Source organism: Cyprinodon variegatus, unplaced genomic scaffold (genome assembly GCF_000732505.1).
Source record: "Cyprinodon variegatus isolate N-32 unplaced genomic scaffold, C_variegatus-1.0 Scaffold163, whole genome shotgun sequence".
NCBI classification, from domain to species: Eukaryota; Metazoa; Chordata; class Actinopteri; order Cyprinodontiformes; family Cyprinodontidae; genus Cyprinodon; species Cyprinodon variegatus.
This window is the reverse complement of record NW_015150616.1, coordinates 1127261-1138788: the sequence shown is the minus strand read 5'-3', so window position 1 is coordinate 1138788 and position 11528 is coordinate 1127261. Positions and strand designations below refer to the sequence as shown.

Here is an 11528-nt window from a genome sequence, read left to right as displayed (position 1 = left end):
AAAAAAAATTTAACTTCACTGCAGCTGCTTGTTTACATTCATCTCCCTTCTGTATGAAAATCTGGCTGTGATTTTACATTCTTATAACCTGTGTTTCCAGAGTTTTGACCTTTTTTTTTTTTTTTCCTGAGGTTTAGGATACACGAGTCTGTCTTAAAGTCTTCTGTCATTCAGGGTTAATGTTAATCAGTCTAATGCAAGCGTACCCATATCAGTGACAGGGAGAGCCATAAGATGTCGTTGATATTTTTATTCACTCAGGTTATGGGGCAGCACTAGAGAAAATAATGCGTGTAAAACCAAAATGTTTTCCTACAGAAGTATGTTTTATCACTGTATTTCTGCTGTGGTTGAGTTTATAGTAAATGGAAGTTGTTGAACTCTTCCCTTTCTATGTGTGTCTGTTTGTGGTACTGCTTGGCTTTACATAACTTTACCCGTGCCAGGTTACATGTGCCTGTCTGAGCATCCTTCCTCATTTTTATTTATATTGTATAGGTAGGAGACACTTTAGCTCTTGGCTACCTAAAACTAGAAGGTTTGGTGGAGATGGATCAATGTTGCTTTTCCTAGCTGGCATTGGCTACTCCAACCTGCTGAGACGGTTTTTGGTTAACTTTTAAACACAAATTCCCCAAGGGAGTATACATAAAATAGGAGCTACGTGCTGCTGTTTCTTTTAAAGATGTTCTCAAGCTAACAGAAAATGAAGTTTGTCACAGTACTTTCTGCTGGTTGATGCATTGCTTAGACAGAAAATGGTGGGAATTCTGAGTTTTGATGTGTTCGGGGTCTGCCTCTTTACTTTGTTGACCTCCCCATCACCACCCGAGCCAATTGAAAGAAAGAATTGGATTGATGGAATCTCTGATGTCATTATTTTATTTTGAGATTGGAGGAGAAAAAGCTGCAAATGATTATGGATATCACTCTAGCTTATTTTATGCTATCTGATGCGTTCCTCTAAAGGTAAATATAACCAATAAAAACCCAAGTCTAACTGTTGGTTACCTTGTATTGTCAAAGTAATTGAAGTCTCATATTACCATAATTTGCCTAGTTAGACGATGGCTGATCATGCCAAAGTGTCCTGTTTTTACACAAAGTGAAGTGCCCCTGATCCAGCGGTTCAGGTTCACCCTTTGCTGTTTTGTGGGCAACCACTATAAACTCAGGACAGAACCTGTGTTAAAGGCCTCAATGATCCCACGTGCCCTATTTGTATTCTCATGTGGTCTCTGGCACCAAAACTTTGTGCTGCGTCTAGTTTATCTAAAATAGATGCGCTGTTGCAGTAAAAACAAAACTTATTTACTTGCATCTAGATTTTATTTGTAGAATGTTTTGTACTATACCTGATCAATGAAGAAGAATCCCTATAGCTGATTTATTTTTTTATGAATTAAGACAATATTACAGTCTGATCACTGTAGTTTCTTGACCTATCTTCCTCAGGCTGACCACATGATGGGTCTTTTCAAAAGTCAGGTTTCCCTTTGCTTTTTGGTCAGTATAGCGGGTAGATGAATCAAAGGTTTGCATCAGGTTTAAGCAGGGTTGGGATTTACGGGTTTCAGTACCTCCTACCTGATGAGCACTATACTGTACTTTTGCCAATTAAGTTGTTTTCTATCTAATTTATTTAGAAGATTCAGTGTTAGAATTTGAGTTAATGTAAAACCGATTTAGTTTATGTGCCATGGGTTTGCTTGATGGATAATTTTTTTTTTGGCTTAGAATAACAAAACCCCCTGTCTTTTTCCTCATTGAAGGCTAGCCAGATCAGCTGACTACTTTTAAGTGATGTTTGTTGATCTATGCGACACATGTGGCTCTTCTTTTATTCAAAATAATCTGTGAAGCACTTCATGTGCAGCTTGTTATCGGAGCAAAGGGTCACCGGTTGAAATTTAGGGTTGATGTGTTACCTATTCTGGCTCACCGTCATATTTAGTAGAAAACATCTGTGAACTGTCAAAATGTAATGAAGAAGATAAAGGTTATCTTTTCCACTTGGTAATATATGTCTTGTAAACGAGCCACTGAGACTACGTCTACTGGATCATATTTGTGAAAGTGTCGCTCCTTTTTCAGTATGATTATTAACTACTGTTGAGTTCCAGTCTCTCAGGGTTCTGGGTCGTTTCTTTTGATGGTGAGATAAGTTTCTAGGATTTTTATGTTGTTGAAACTTTTTTTTTGTAATGCTAAACTTTGTTTTTTGTCTGCTGTTTTCCTGGATAAATGAATCTTTTCTATTGCAACTATTTTCTTCCATTTATTGAGAAAATCAGCATCTTGTTTCACAATAAAATGAATTAAAATGTGCTACTAACAATAAAAACTTTTTTTTTTTTTGCTATTTGAAAACAAAAAGATTTTTATAACTCTTGCTAAATTCTCTTCATACCAGCTCTCATTCGAAGCGATGGTGTCAACAAAATGGAAGTTCACAAGACCCCTGCTCCCTTTTTGTAGCACTATGAATAAATAAGAGTATAATCAGCTACACTGATTAACCTTCTTGGTTCACCCAGTAGACTGCTCAGGGGAATCTTTTGCTGCTTTCTCCCAAAATTGTTATTTTCAAGGAAATGAACTTTCAGAATTGAAACAATGTTCACATTTTGCTCTGTCTTACACTCTTTCCCACATGGCTATAAAAAAACAACAACCCAGGGTTAAGTAGATTGCCCAATTTGCATATTAAAGTGAACGATTTTGTCCTCTTTACAGAGTATTAATACATGTCTGTGTCATGAGAATGGTAAAGAAAATGCACTGTTTTTCTGTGTATTACATCTACATTTTGTTATTTTAAAGGGGACAAGGAGTTTGGGTGATCTGTTTGGGAATAACTACAGAGGGTTCACTGTACAGCATTGTTTGTAAAATGGAATAAGGTACAGTTTAGATATGTAATAAAGGATTTCACATTTGATTTCATAATTAAATTACTGTACTACTGTATTGTTACTGTTTGGAATTTCTTTTGGGTTAAATCACAACTTCCATAATCATCTTCAATTAAGTAAATACTGGTTTTAGGACCATGACCCACAAGGATATTCATTATAGTAATATCGTACACCTCTCTAGATCAGTGGTTACCATTAATTTGATAGAAATGTATGTGATAACTGCATAGAAAGTAGCACATGTGGAGATTGACGTTTGTACAAATTATCTGCAGATTAGCAGAAACTCATATTAAGCTGAGAGGCATCCCTGAACATCAATTTTCAAATCATGACAAGATTTTTTTTCCAAAGATAAATATTTTTGTACAAGCATATCGCACACATTTACCAAAAAAATACAATACATTTGACTTCTAGGAAAATTCTTTTAACTATATACTGTGGAGGATCAACTCTGCCATATTTGACAATATATACAGAAATAAATGCTCTATAAATAAATAAGCATACAATTAATTGCCCCCCAAAATACAATAAACCAATAAATATAGGTAGAAATGTAATTATACACTGAGACATAAATGTATTTATCTCTTTTAATTAGCTTCTTTATTTATTTGCCTTTGTAATAATTACCTTATTTATTGTCACCTATAATCTTCAACTTTATTATTTTTTAAGTATTTATGTGCATGATATATTTTCAGACTCTCCTCTCCTGTAGATTTGACGATGCAGTAAAATGCTAACCAACCAATGGGCAGAAGTTGACCCTCTAAGACACAGCCCTTCCTCATTTACATCATGAGGCAGAAATGCAAAAATGACGGGCAGAAATAAATAACGTTGAAGAAATAAATAGGGTGAAAAAAAATACAAAGGAAGAATATAACAGACAAAAATATTATCATATGCACATAAATAAATACTTTAAAAAATAAGTAATAAAGTTGATTATATGTTTTTATTTCTACCTAGATTTATTTGTTTATTGTATTTTGGGGGCAATTAATTATATGCTTATTTATTTATTGAGCATTTATTTTTGCATTTTTAAATATGGCAGAGTTGGTCCTCCATAATATACATTCAGTCTTTCGAGTAAACAAATGAAGAGGGGGCGGTCTCATTGATCCAGAGACTGTCGTTGAATTATCTATGCTGCGCATGCGCACACCCGTGTTTAGCGTCAGAACTATAGTCAACAAACATGTCTACCGCTCCTGCTCCCCAAAACAATAACGAAGATCCCGGACTTCAAGGTAGGTCGTCATCATTTCTGGTACGTGTCTCCTTAATACATCCCGCTTTGTATTATTAATTAAAATGCGCAAATGTCTGAAAATATAGTTGTACGGGTTTTATGTTAAAAGTTAGATTCGTGGTGGGAGTTCCTTGTCTTCTGGTAGGGATGAATAACGTGTTGCTTACGTCACGGCGAAATAGTCCAACCATGGCTCAGTACGCAGGTGATTGACAACTTAAGCAGCTAATCGGGTTAAGAGGTCTGGGCTGGGTTTAGCTTTAGCCAACATGAAAACAAGTTGGGAAACAAAAGGCCAATGTGATTGAATATTGTCTCTGGCCCTCCTCAAATGTCCACAAATAGATGCTAGCTTTTTGATCTCGACATGTAAACATCCGCTTATTCAAAAGACAGTTTCATGGCAACATAAGTACCACATGAGGAGTGGTCGCATTCTGTCTGCTTAAAAAACACACGCATGTAAATATGCCACTGGGTATTTTAGGCTTGAATGGACTCTGCTCTGTGTGTCAGGAGAGAAAGCTTAGCTGTGTGTATTGAAATGCAGCCGGAGCAGCGACACATCTCCGCAGATTGGCTCACAATGCTCGCCACAGTTATGCAAGACCCCAGGAGAGCAGTGATGTCAAACTGGTCAGATGCGCCGTCGACTCAGCAGCATGTTTTTAATTTACGGTTGGCTCAAAGGGAGAGAGAGGCACCTGATGCCATCACAAGGTCGAGACGTTGTATAGAGTGCAGGCTTCAACAGATTACATAACTTTGCGGGGCAGTGGCACAACGACCTCCTACGGAAGAGGATTAGGGCCACTGAAAAAATAAAAAAAAAGTTAACAGATATTTTAATATTATTTCAGTTTAATATGTCAGAAAAAAGTCAGAATTCTGTCTTTAATCACAGAATTCAGTCTTTAATCTCAGAATTCTGACTGTAATCTCAGATTTCTGACTTTTCTTCTAAGAATTCTGACTTTTTTCTCAGAATTCTGAGATTAAAGTCAGAAAGCCCTAATCCTCTTCCATACACACCTCTCCCTTCATGGTGCCCATCTACATTAAGATCCAAAATTCTGAGATTAAAATCAGAAATCTGAGAAAAAAAGTCAGAATTCTGAGAAAAAGTCAGAATTCTAAGAAAAAAGTCGGAAATCTGACTTTTTTCTCATATTAAACTGAAATAAAATAAAAAAAAAAGTCTGTTAACTTTTTTTTTTTTCAGTGGCGCTAATCCTCTTCCATAACCTCCATACATGCTGCAACGGTTCCTGTTTATTCGGATGAATTGGCAGTTTTTATTTTCTTTCAACCAGTGCATCTGAATAAATGAGAATTTTTTTTAATCTAAAAGTGTTTCATTTCTATTTAATAAAGCAAAATGTCATATGGTCTTCAAGGATAGTTTTCATGTGTTTATTTGAGTTTAGCAGACAAAATAAAACTCTCCTTTCAGAAATTTTGTTAAAGTAAAGCTCTGTGTTTACACCTTGAAACTTTCTTTCTCTGGTTCTTTTCCCTGAAAAGAGATCACTGGGGACAAACTCTTTAAATAATACTTCATAACTTTTATGTGTTAAATAACCAGGAGACATGACAACAGATTTTGATAGCAATTGTAATCTTACTCAGACCAGAGAAGTTGCTTTAAGTTACAGAAGGCAGCTGCTTACCAACCGGGCTTACTTCTCATGAGGCAGCCACGATTCACAGTTTGAGAAGCATTTTATAGAACATTCTGCCACATTATGACATTATTACATCATACACGTTAGCAAATGAGGACACATCCATGGCTCCAGCCTTATAAAAATATTACACTATATCTTAGATCAAGCACACCGCTCTCTTTCCATACATAATAAAGATGGTAACTGTATATCCGGACAGAGGAACTGTCCTAAATAGAAGAACATTAATTCTGACCCACAGCAGGCAGGTAATATTAGGGTGTAATAAACTCACACATCATCAATCATAATTATCCTAACAAAATTCTCCATTCAGAAATTAGAAATATAACATACGCTTACATTTTAGGAAAAAATCTCCAAGAACCGACCTATGTCATACATGTGGCATGTTCAGCAGGGAAATAAAATCTGCTTCCCCTTAAATTTGTCAGTAGAACTCCAGTATATATGGTTGTGATGAATGTTGTGTAATTCATACTGGACCAAAGACACTTTTCAACAATGGTGAGTGGATAGTGAAGAAAAACCCATTCAAAAGTTTAGGAGGCGTCTCAGGAAGTGACTTTCACAAGTCCTTCCTGAGCCAAATATAACATCAAAAGCATATTACCTCTTGAAAAAAAGGATTGCTCTGCAGTCCTCTTTTCAGTTAAAGGTATTTTTTCCTTTAATTTTGACTCCAGACTCCGAAGGAAGAGTGAAGAGGTACCTAACCAAAGATCCGGGGATAAAATTTCCACAGTCCTTGTTGAGTTGAGAATCCATGCTATGTCCCAGTGTGCTTGTGAACCTCTGCTTGAATGCAGCCCTGACTGAGCAGCGAGCTTCTTTAACCAAAGCCTTTTATGGCTTGCCTTCCTTGTGAAGAGTGTCCATCACTGCCTGCTGGGCAACTGTCAAGTCAGCAACCTTCTAGATCTTAAATTGGCCTTTTAATTCAGATCACCAAATATAGTTCTGATTTATTGAGGTTTACATGTAGATCAAACCTTTTCATGTAAAGGATAGCACTAGTGCTTCATTTTATTTAAGCCCAATAAAGTAATTTTCTCTTTATTTTTGGTACATTTATTTTTGTTTATAAGGCTCCTGGGTAGAGCTGGAGCTGAATGGTAATCCAGGGGCAGAGCGCAGGCAGAGCAGTCTGCTTACAGCACCTGCTGAAGACCAAATCAACGCAAATGCAGGCTTGAGTCAAAGTGTCCAGCCTTTAGACGAGGCTGAAAGTGATGAAACCCTAATCGGAGGACTGGAGCATGTACCATCATCATCTTCTATTCATAATGGAGACATGGAAAAAATACTTCTGGATGCCCAGCACGAGTCCAGCCCTAGTAACTCATCCTGTGAGAGGTAGGCCACATATGTTCTTTACCTTTGTGGGGAAAGTCACACTTTTGGAGAATGAATAGTAGTTGTATTGCATAAAGTGTTGCACTGTTTTTATTCTAACCAATGCATTGACAGTCCACACAGACCACCAAGTCCTGGGCAGGATGACGGCCAGATAATGTTTGATGTGGAGATGTCCAGCCTAAGAGGAAGTCAGGTAAAAGCACTTTGACCCAGCTAAAGCAATAACGATCCTCAAAGTTTTTCACATTTTCAAATATTAAAACAACAGCGTTGAATGCATTTTATGTGATAGAGCATTCAAAGGTTGGTGGGAAATATAAAAGCTTTGTGGTTTTTTTTTTCCCCCATTAAAAAAACAAAACCCAAACTTACTAAGATTACAAGAAATAAATTAGATCATTAGGTTAACTGGGTCATTTTTTTCTTCTGTTTCCTCCCACAAACCTATAAAAGACATTTCAGTAAACCGGTTACACAAAGTTATCTTTATGTATGTGTGAATTCAATTCAGTGAGGGGTTTTATGGGAAGGCAGGTAAAGCATTAACTTCATCTTTTATCATGACTGTAATTGATTAGATGAGAGTGAAAAATCTATTTTTTCCAACTCTTAACTGTACCATAAAAATGGTTTTGTATGAATGGAAGATTTTCTTTGGCCAAAATCCCTGAATTTACGCTTAAATTATTAAAATACAAAAAAGAGTGTTACAGGGAGGCAGAGAATAGGTCTGCCTCACCTCTTGTGTTGTTATCTCACATTAAGTGAATGGTAAAGGAATTTGGAGTTTGTCCATTACAGTCTATTTTATTTGGTAACCTGCAAGTTTGATTTCACATGGCAAAAAAACACATCTATGTTCCATAATCTGTCCTTTATATATAATAAATATTAGTGAGATTTTTAATGTTTCTAATCTGCCATAAATTCAGAGAGAAAAAGGAGAGGTTTAGGCAAAAAAGTACTGTGCCTCACCAATAGGGGGCAGTGCTAACCCCAAATCTGTTTTCTGTGTAACATATCTGTAGTCCAAAATACTGGTAGCTGTATTTTCTGTTATTCTAAAACTGTAAAATTGTAAGAAAGTTTTTGATTTTTTTAATTGGAAAAGTGTATCAACCTCTACAATTCTTTGTTATCGTTATATCAAATTTAAATATATAAAAAATATAATTTAGTATGAAAACTTATGCACCTTATACAATAAACAGAATGTAGCAGTTTTTGTTTGTTTTTCACATATTTTTGCCTTTATATTTCTAGTCAGAGGATGATCCTTCAGACAAGGACAGAGAGGAGGACATTCTGATGAACAAAGAAGTTGATTGGGTGGCCAACTGGTCCAGTAGGCCTGAAAACATCCCACCAAAGTTAGTAGACCGCCAACGTCCTAATCACTAGCCTTCAGTATATTTTCCTCTGCATCGGAAGGAGTGCTAACTGGTTGCGTGTTTGTTTTTCACAGGGAGTTCCACTTTAGACATCCCAGACGCTCGGTTTCTTTGAGTATGAGGAAGAGCGGCGTCATGAAGAAAGGTGGAATCTTCTCTGCTGACTTTCTAAAAGTTTTCATCCCTTCCCTGCTCATCTCACACATGCTGGCTCTTGGAATTGGGTACGTTTGAACACCTGTTTCTGGTTTAAAAGTATTTTAACCCACTTTTCCTGTATTGCTCATTTTTTTCCTAAAGGTTTCCTGTTTTTATGAGTGGTTCTCACAATGAAAACAATGTAATTGTAATGTCCATTATTTTAAACAAAGGGATTAGAAAATATAATTTACAATGACCATTGATTGAAAAAATACATTTAAATCAAATGAAACAGACCTTATATTAATTAGGATGATGTCATTTTAGTTATTCACCAAGTATTTTCTATCTTTTAATCAAAAGCTGTTCAATTTGCTGATTTTATTTTAGGGTGTACATTGGGAAAAGAATCGCTGCAGCAGCCACCAGCTCCTACTGAACCTGAAAATGAAGCAGTGCCTGGGTGTTTCCATGTCTCCAAGCCTCCCAAACGTCTCCTGTAGTCAAGCTCTCACTCTCTGTATCTGTCCTACACCCACATCCTTCTCTTCCAGTCTGCATTAACCGGTGTTACACTGTAGATGTAGTCATACTGAGTATGTGGTTGCACTCCAACAGATTTTGACATGATGGGGAATACCATATATGCAAGCCACCGACTGGAATCAAGCTGAAAAATACCAGGAATTTTGTGTCAGTTGTCAAGTTAAAGTTTCCTTTTGTGTCTTATGTTAAAGCATATGAAATGTGTCCTTTTTCTTAAGAAATATTTTTTTTTTCAGGTATTCTGAAAATGATAAATTATGAAATAACTAAGTTGCTGTGTGATTACAATATAAAAAAACACTGACAACGAGGAACGAGGGAGACATTTAATATCCTGGGAGTTTTTGGATCTTAAGGCCCACTTCCACAAGATAAAGACCACCCTACAGGATCTCTTGATTGATGGCGAATATGAAAAATCTATTTTTGAAGTATGATATTGCTTTACTAGGCTTCTCAGGCATCATACGCTCTAGGATTTCTCTTTACATACTGCAAAATTTTCCTATAATTGGAGGATTCTGCACCTCTGTTAGCAATTTCAGCTTAAGATAAAAGAATAAAAAAACAGGGATCTGATCAGCATATCGGCAGAATGAAATTATGCGTTGCAGGGGCTTTTCTATACAGAGTGCTGGCCACTACTGAGAGTCCAATAATGCACATTCATTTTAACCTGTCTCAGCACTTTGGCTGCATATCTTAGCAAGTCCTGTCAGAAAGAATCATGTGCCCAAAATTTACAATCAGTATTTATTACTCTTCACTCTAACCTGGTTTCACCATTTTTTTGAGCCATTAAGTTTTGTTTTTCTTTAAATGAGGTGTGATTATCATGAAAAGATATTAATCCTTCAATATGTGACTACTTGCACGTTTTTCTCCTCCGCATTAAATATAATGCCAGGACATTTAATTGATTGATACAATAAAACCCTCTGCATTTAAACTATAGCCTGGAAAATGTGCACTTTCACTCAGCCTTATATGCACAGTTTGGAGGTGTGTGCGCCTCTTCAGAGCAGGGAACGCTTTTGCATAGTGAGCAGTTTTCATGAAACATATCCAGCTTTTCTTTTATTTGTATGCTGTCACCAATCTGCAGACTCTCATAATTCATCAAACATAGTAGGGACTGCTCTGAATTCTTAATGCTAGCTTAAGGATCTTTCCAAGATATTTTGGTGACCAAGAGTATTCTGGTTCATATTTAATGTTGGGGGCCAGTCTTTGTCTAGTGTAACTGGGCTCTAACTTTCAAGGAATTGGTGTTAAGAGCTGAATGTTTCTGCACAGCTTTGATAATTTTAGAAAAGTCGCACAATGTAGGAGATGGAAGTTGTAATTCGTTGACACCCTCAGAGGGCTTTTGTTTGTTAAAGATTTACTTTTGCAAAAGGTTGCCAAGCTTAAACCTTATCCTTTTTTTCCAGTACCCAAATGTTACTATAATTTATAGGTTTATTACAGTGACATCTAGAGTGGAAGGTAATATACCAGGCCATATGCTACTTTTCTGTATTTTTTTTCCTCAACATATCCCTTTTTTAACGCATAAGAGCAGTAGCAAAGTGCCAAACTTTTATCTTTTACAATTGCACATGGGTGGCTTATCTTAGGCTTTCTAATTTGTTTTGTTTTATTATATATCTAGATATTTAATAATGTACTTGTGAAAAATAACTTAAGCTGTGACCTGCCCCTGCTATTAACACGTCTCAATATTGTATAACGTGTTTATACTTTGATATTAATGCATAGTATAGGCTGTGTTATGCATTGTGGCAGTGTAAGTATTGTGTTTTTGCTCAGTTGTTAGAGGTGCATAAATCACCACCACAGAGGAAGATATTTTTTGGGGCTGCTTTTAAAAGTGTTATCTGAATTTAATGTTGGTTCCACTGTACAATAAGCTCCCCGAATATATATATATATATTCAATCTAAATCATATACAGTGTTTGTGGACCATCTATTATAATAATATAGAAATCATCTATTAAGGATAACTCAAGCCTTTTCTGTGTTGATGCTCATTGCATGGCTCCTCTGTTTATGGATTATAATCATACAAAATATAAACTATAATATACAAAACTGTAGTGTTTTTTGATTTCATTTCTCGGTTATGATGTGTTATATAACTTTCAAACCCATACTTTGAATATTTGGTCCTATAGAGCTATGTACAAAATATCTGCATGCAGTAAAGGGCATTT

General features: G+C 36.1%; 1 protein-coding gene across 1 annotated transcript; it reads left to right on the top strand.

Moving 5' to 3' along the window:
- The first annotated feature begins 4069 nt into the window (after positions 1-4069).
- On the top strand, positions 4070-11401 carry LOC107086855 (BCL2/adenovirus E1B 19 kDa protein-interacting protein 3-like). Its single transcript, XM_015378079.1, has 6 exons — positions 4070-4183; positions 6962-7229; positions 7344-7425; positions 8496-8602; positions 8698-8847; positions 9155-11401. The coding sequence occupies exons 1-6, from the start codon at positions 4132-4134 to the stop codon at positions 9201-9203; spliced, it is 708 nt and encodes a 235-aa protein (XP_015233565.1). The 5' UTR covers positions 4070-4131; the 3' UTR covers positions 9204-11401.
- The last annotated feature ends 127 nt before the right edge of the window (positions 11402-11528 follow it).

What these genes read in the sequence shown, in the direction of transcription:
- LOC107086855 (XM_015378079.1), top strand. Translation starts at nt 4,132, where the DNA reads ATGTCTACCGCTCCTGCTCCCCAAAACAATAACGAAGATCCCGGACTT. An exon ending in CCTGAAAACATCCCACCAAA is followed by an intron (nt 8,603 to 8,697) that starts GTTAGTAGACCG and finishes TGTTTTTCACAG; the next exon opens with GGAGTTCCACTTTAGACATC. An exon ending in ATGCTGGCTCTTGGAATTGG is followed by an intron (nt 8,848 to 9,154) that starts GTACGTTTGAAC and finishes ATTTTATTTTAG; the next exon opens with GGTGTACATTGGGAAAAGAA.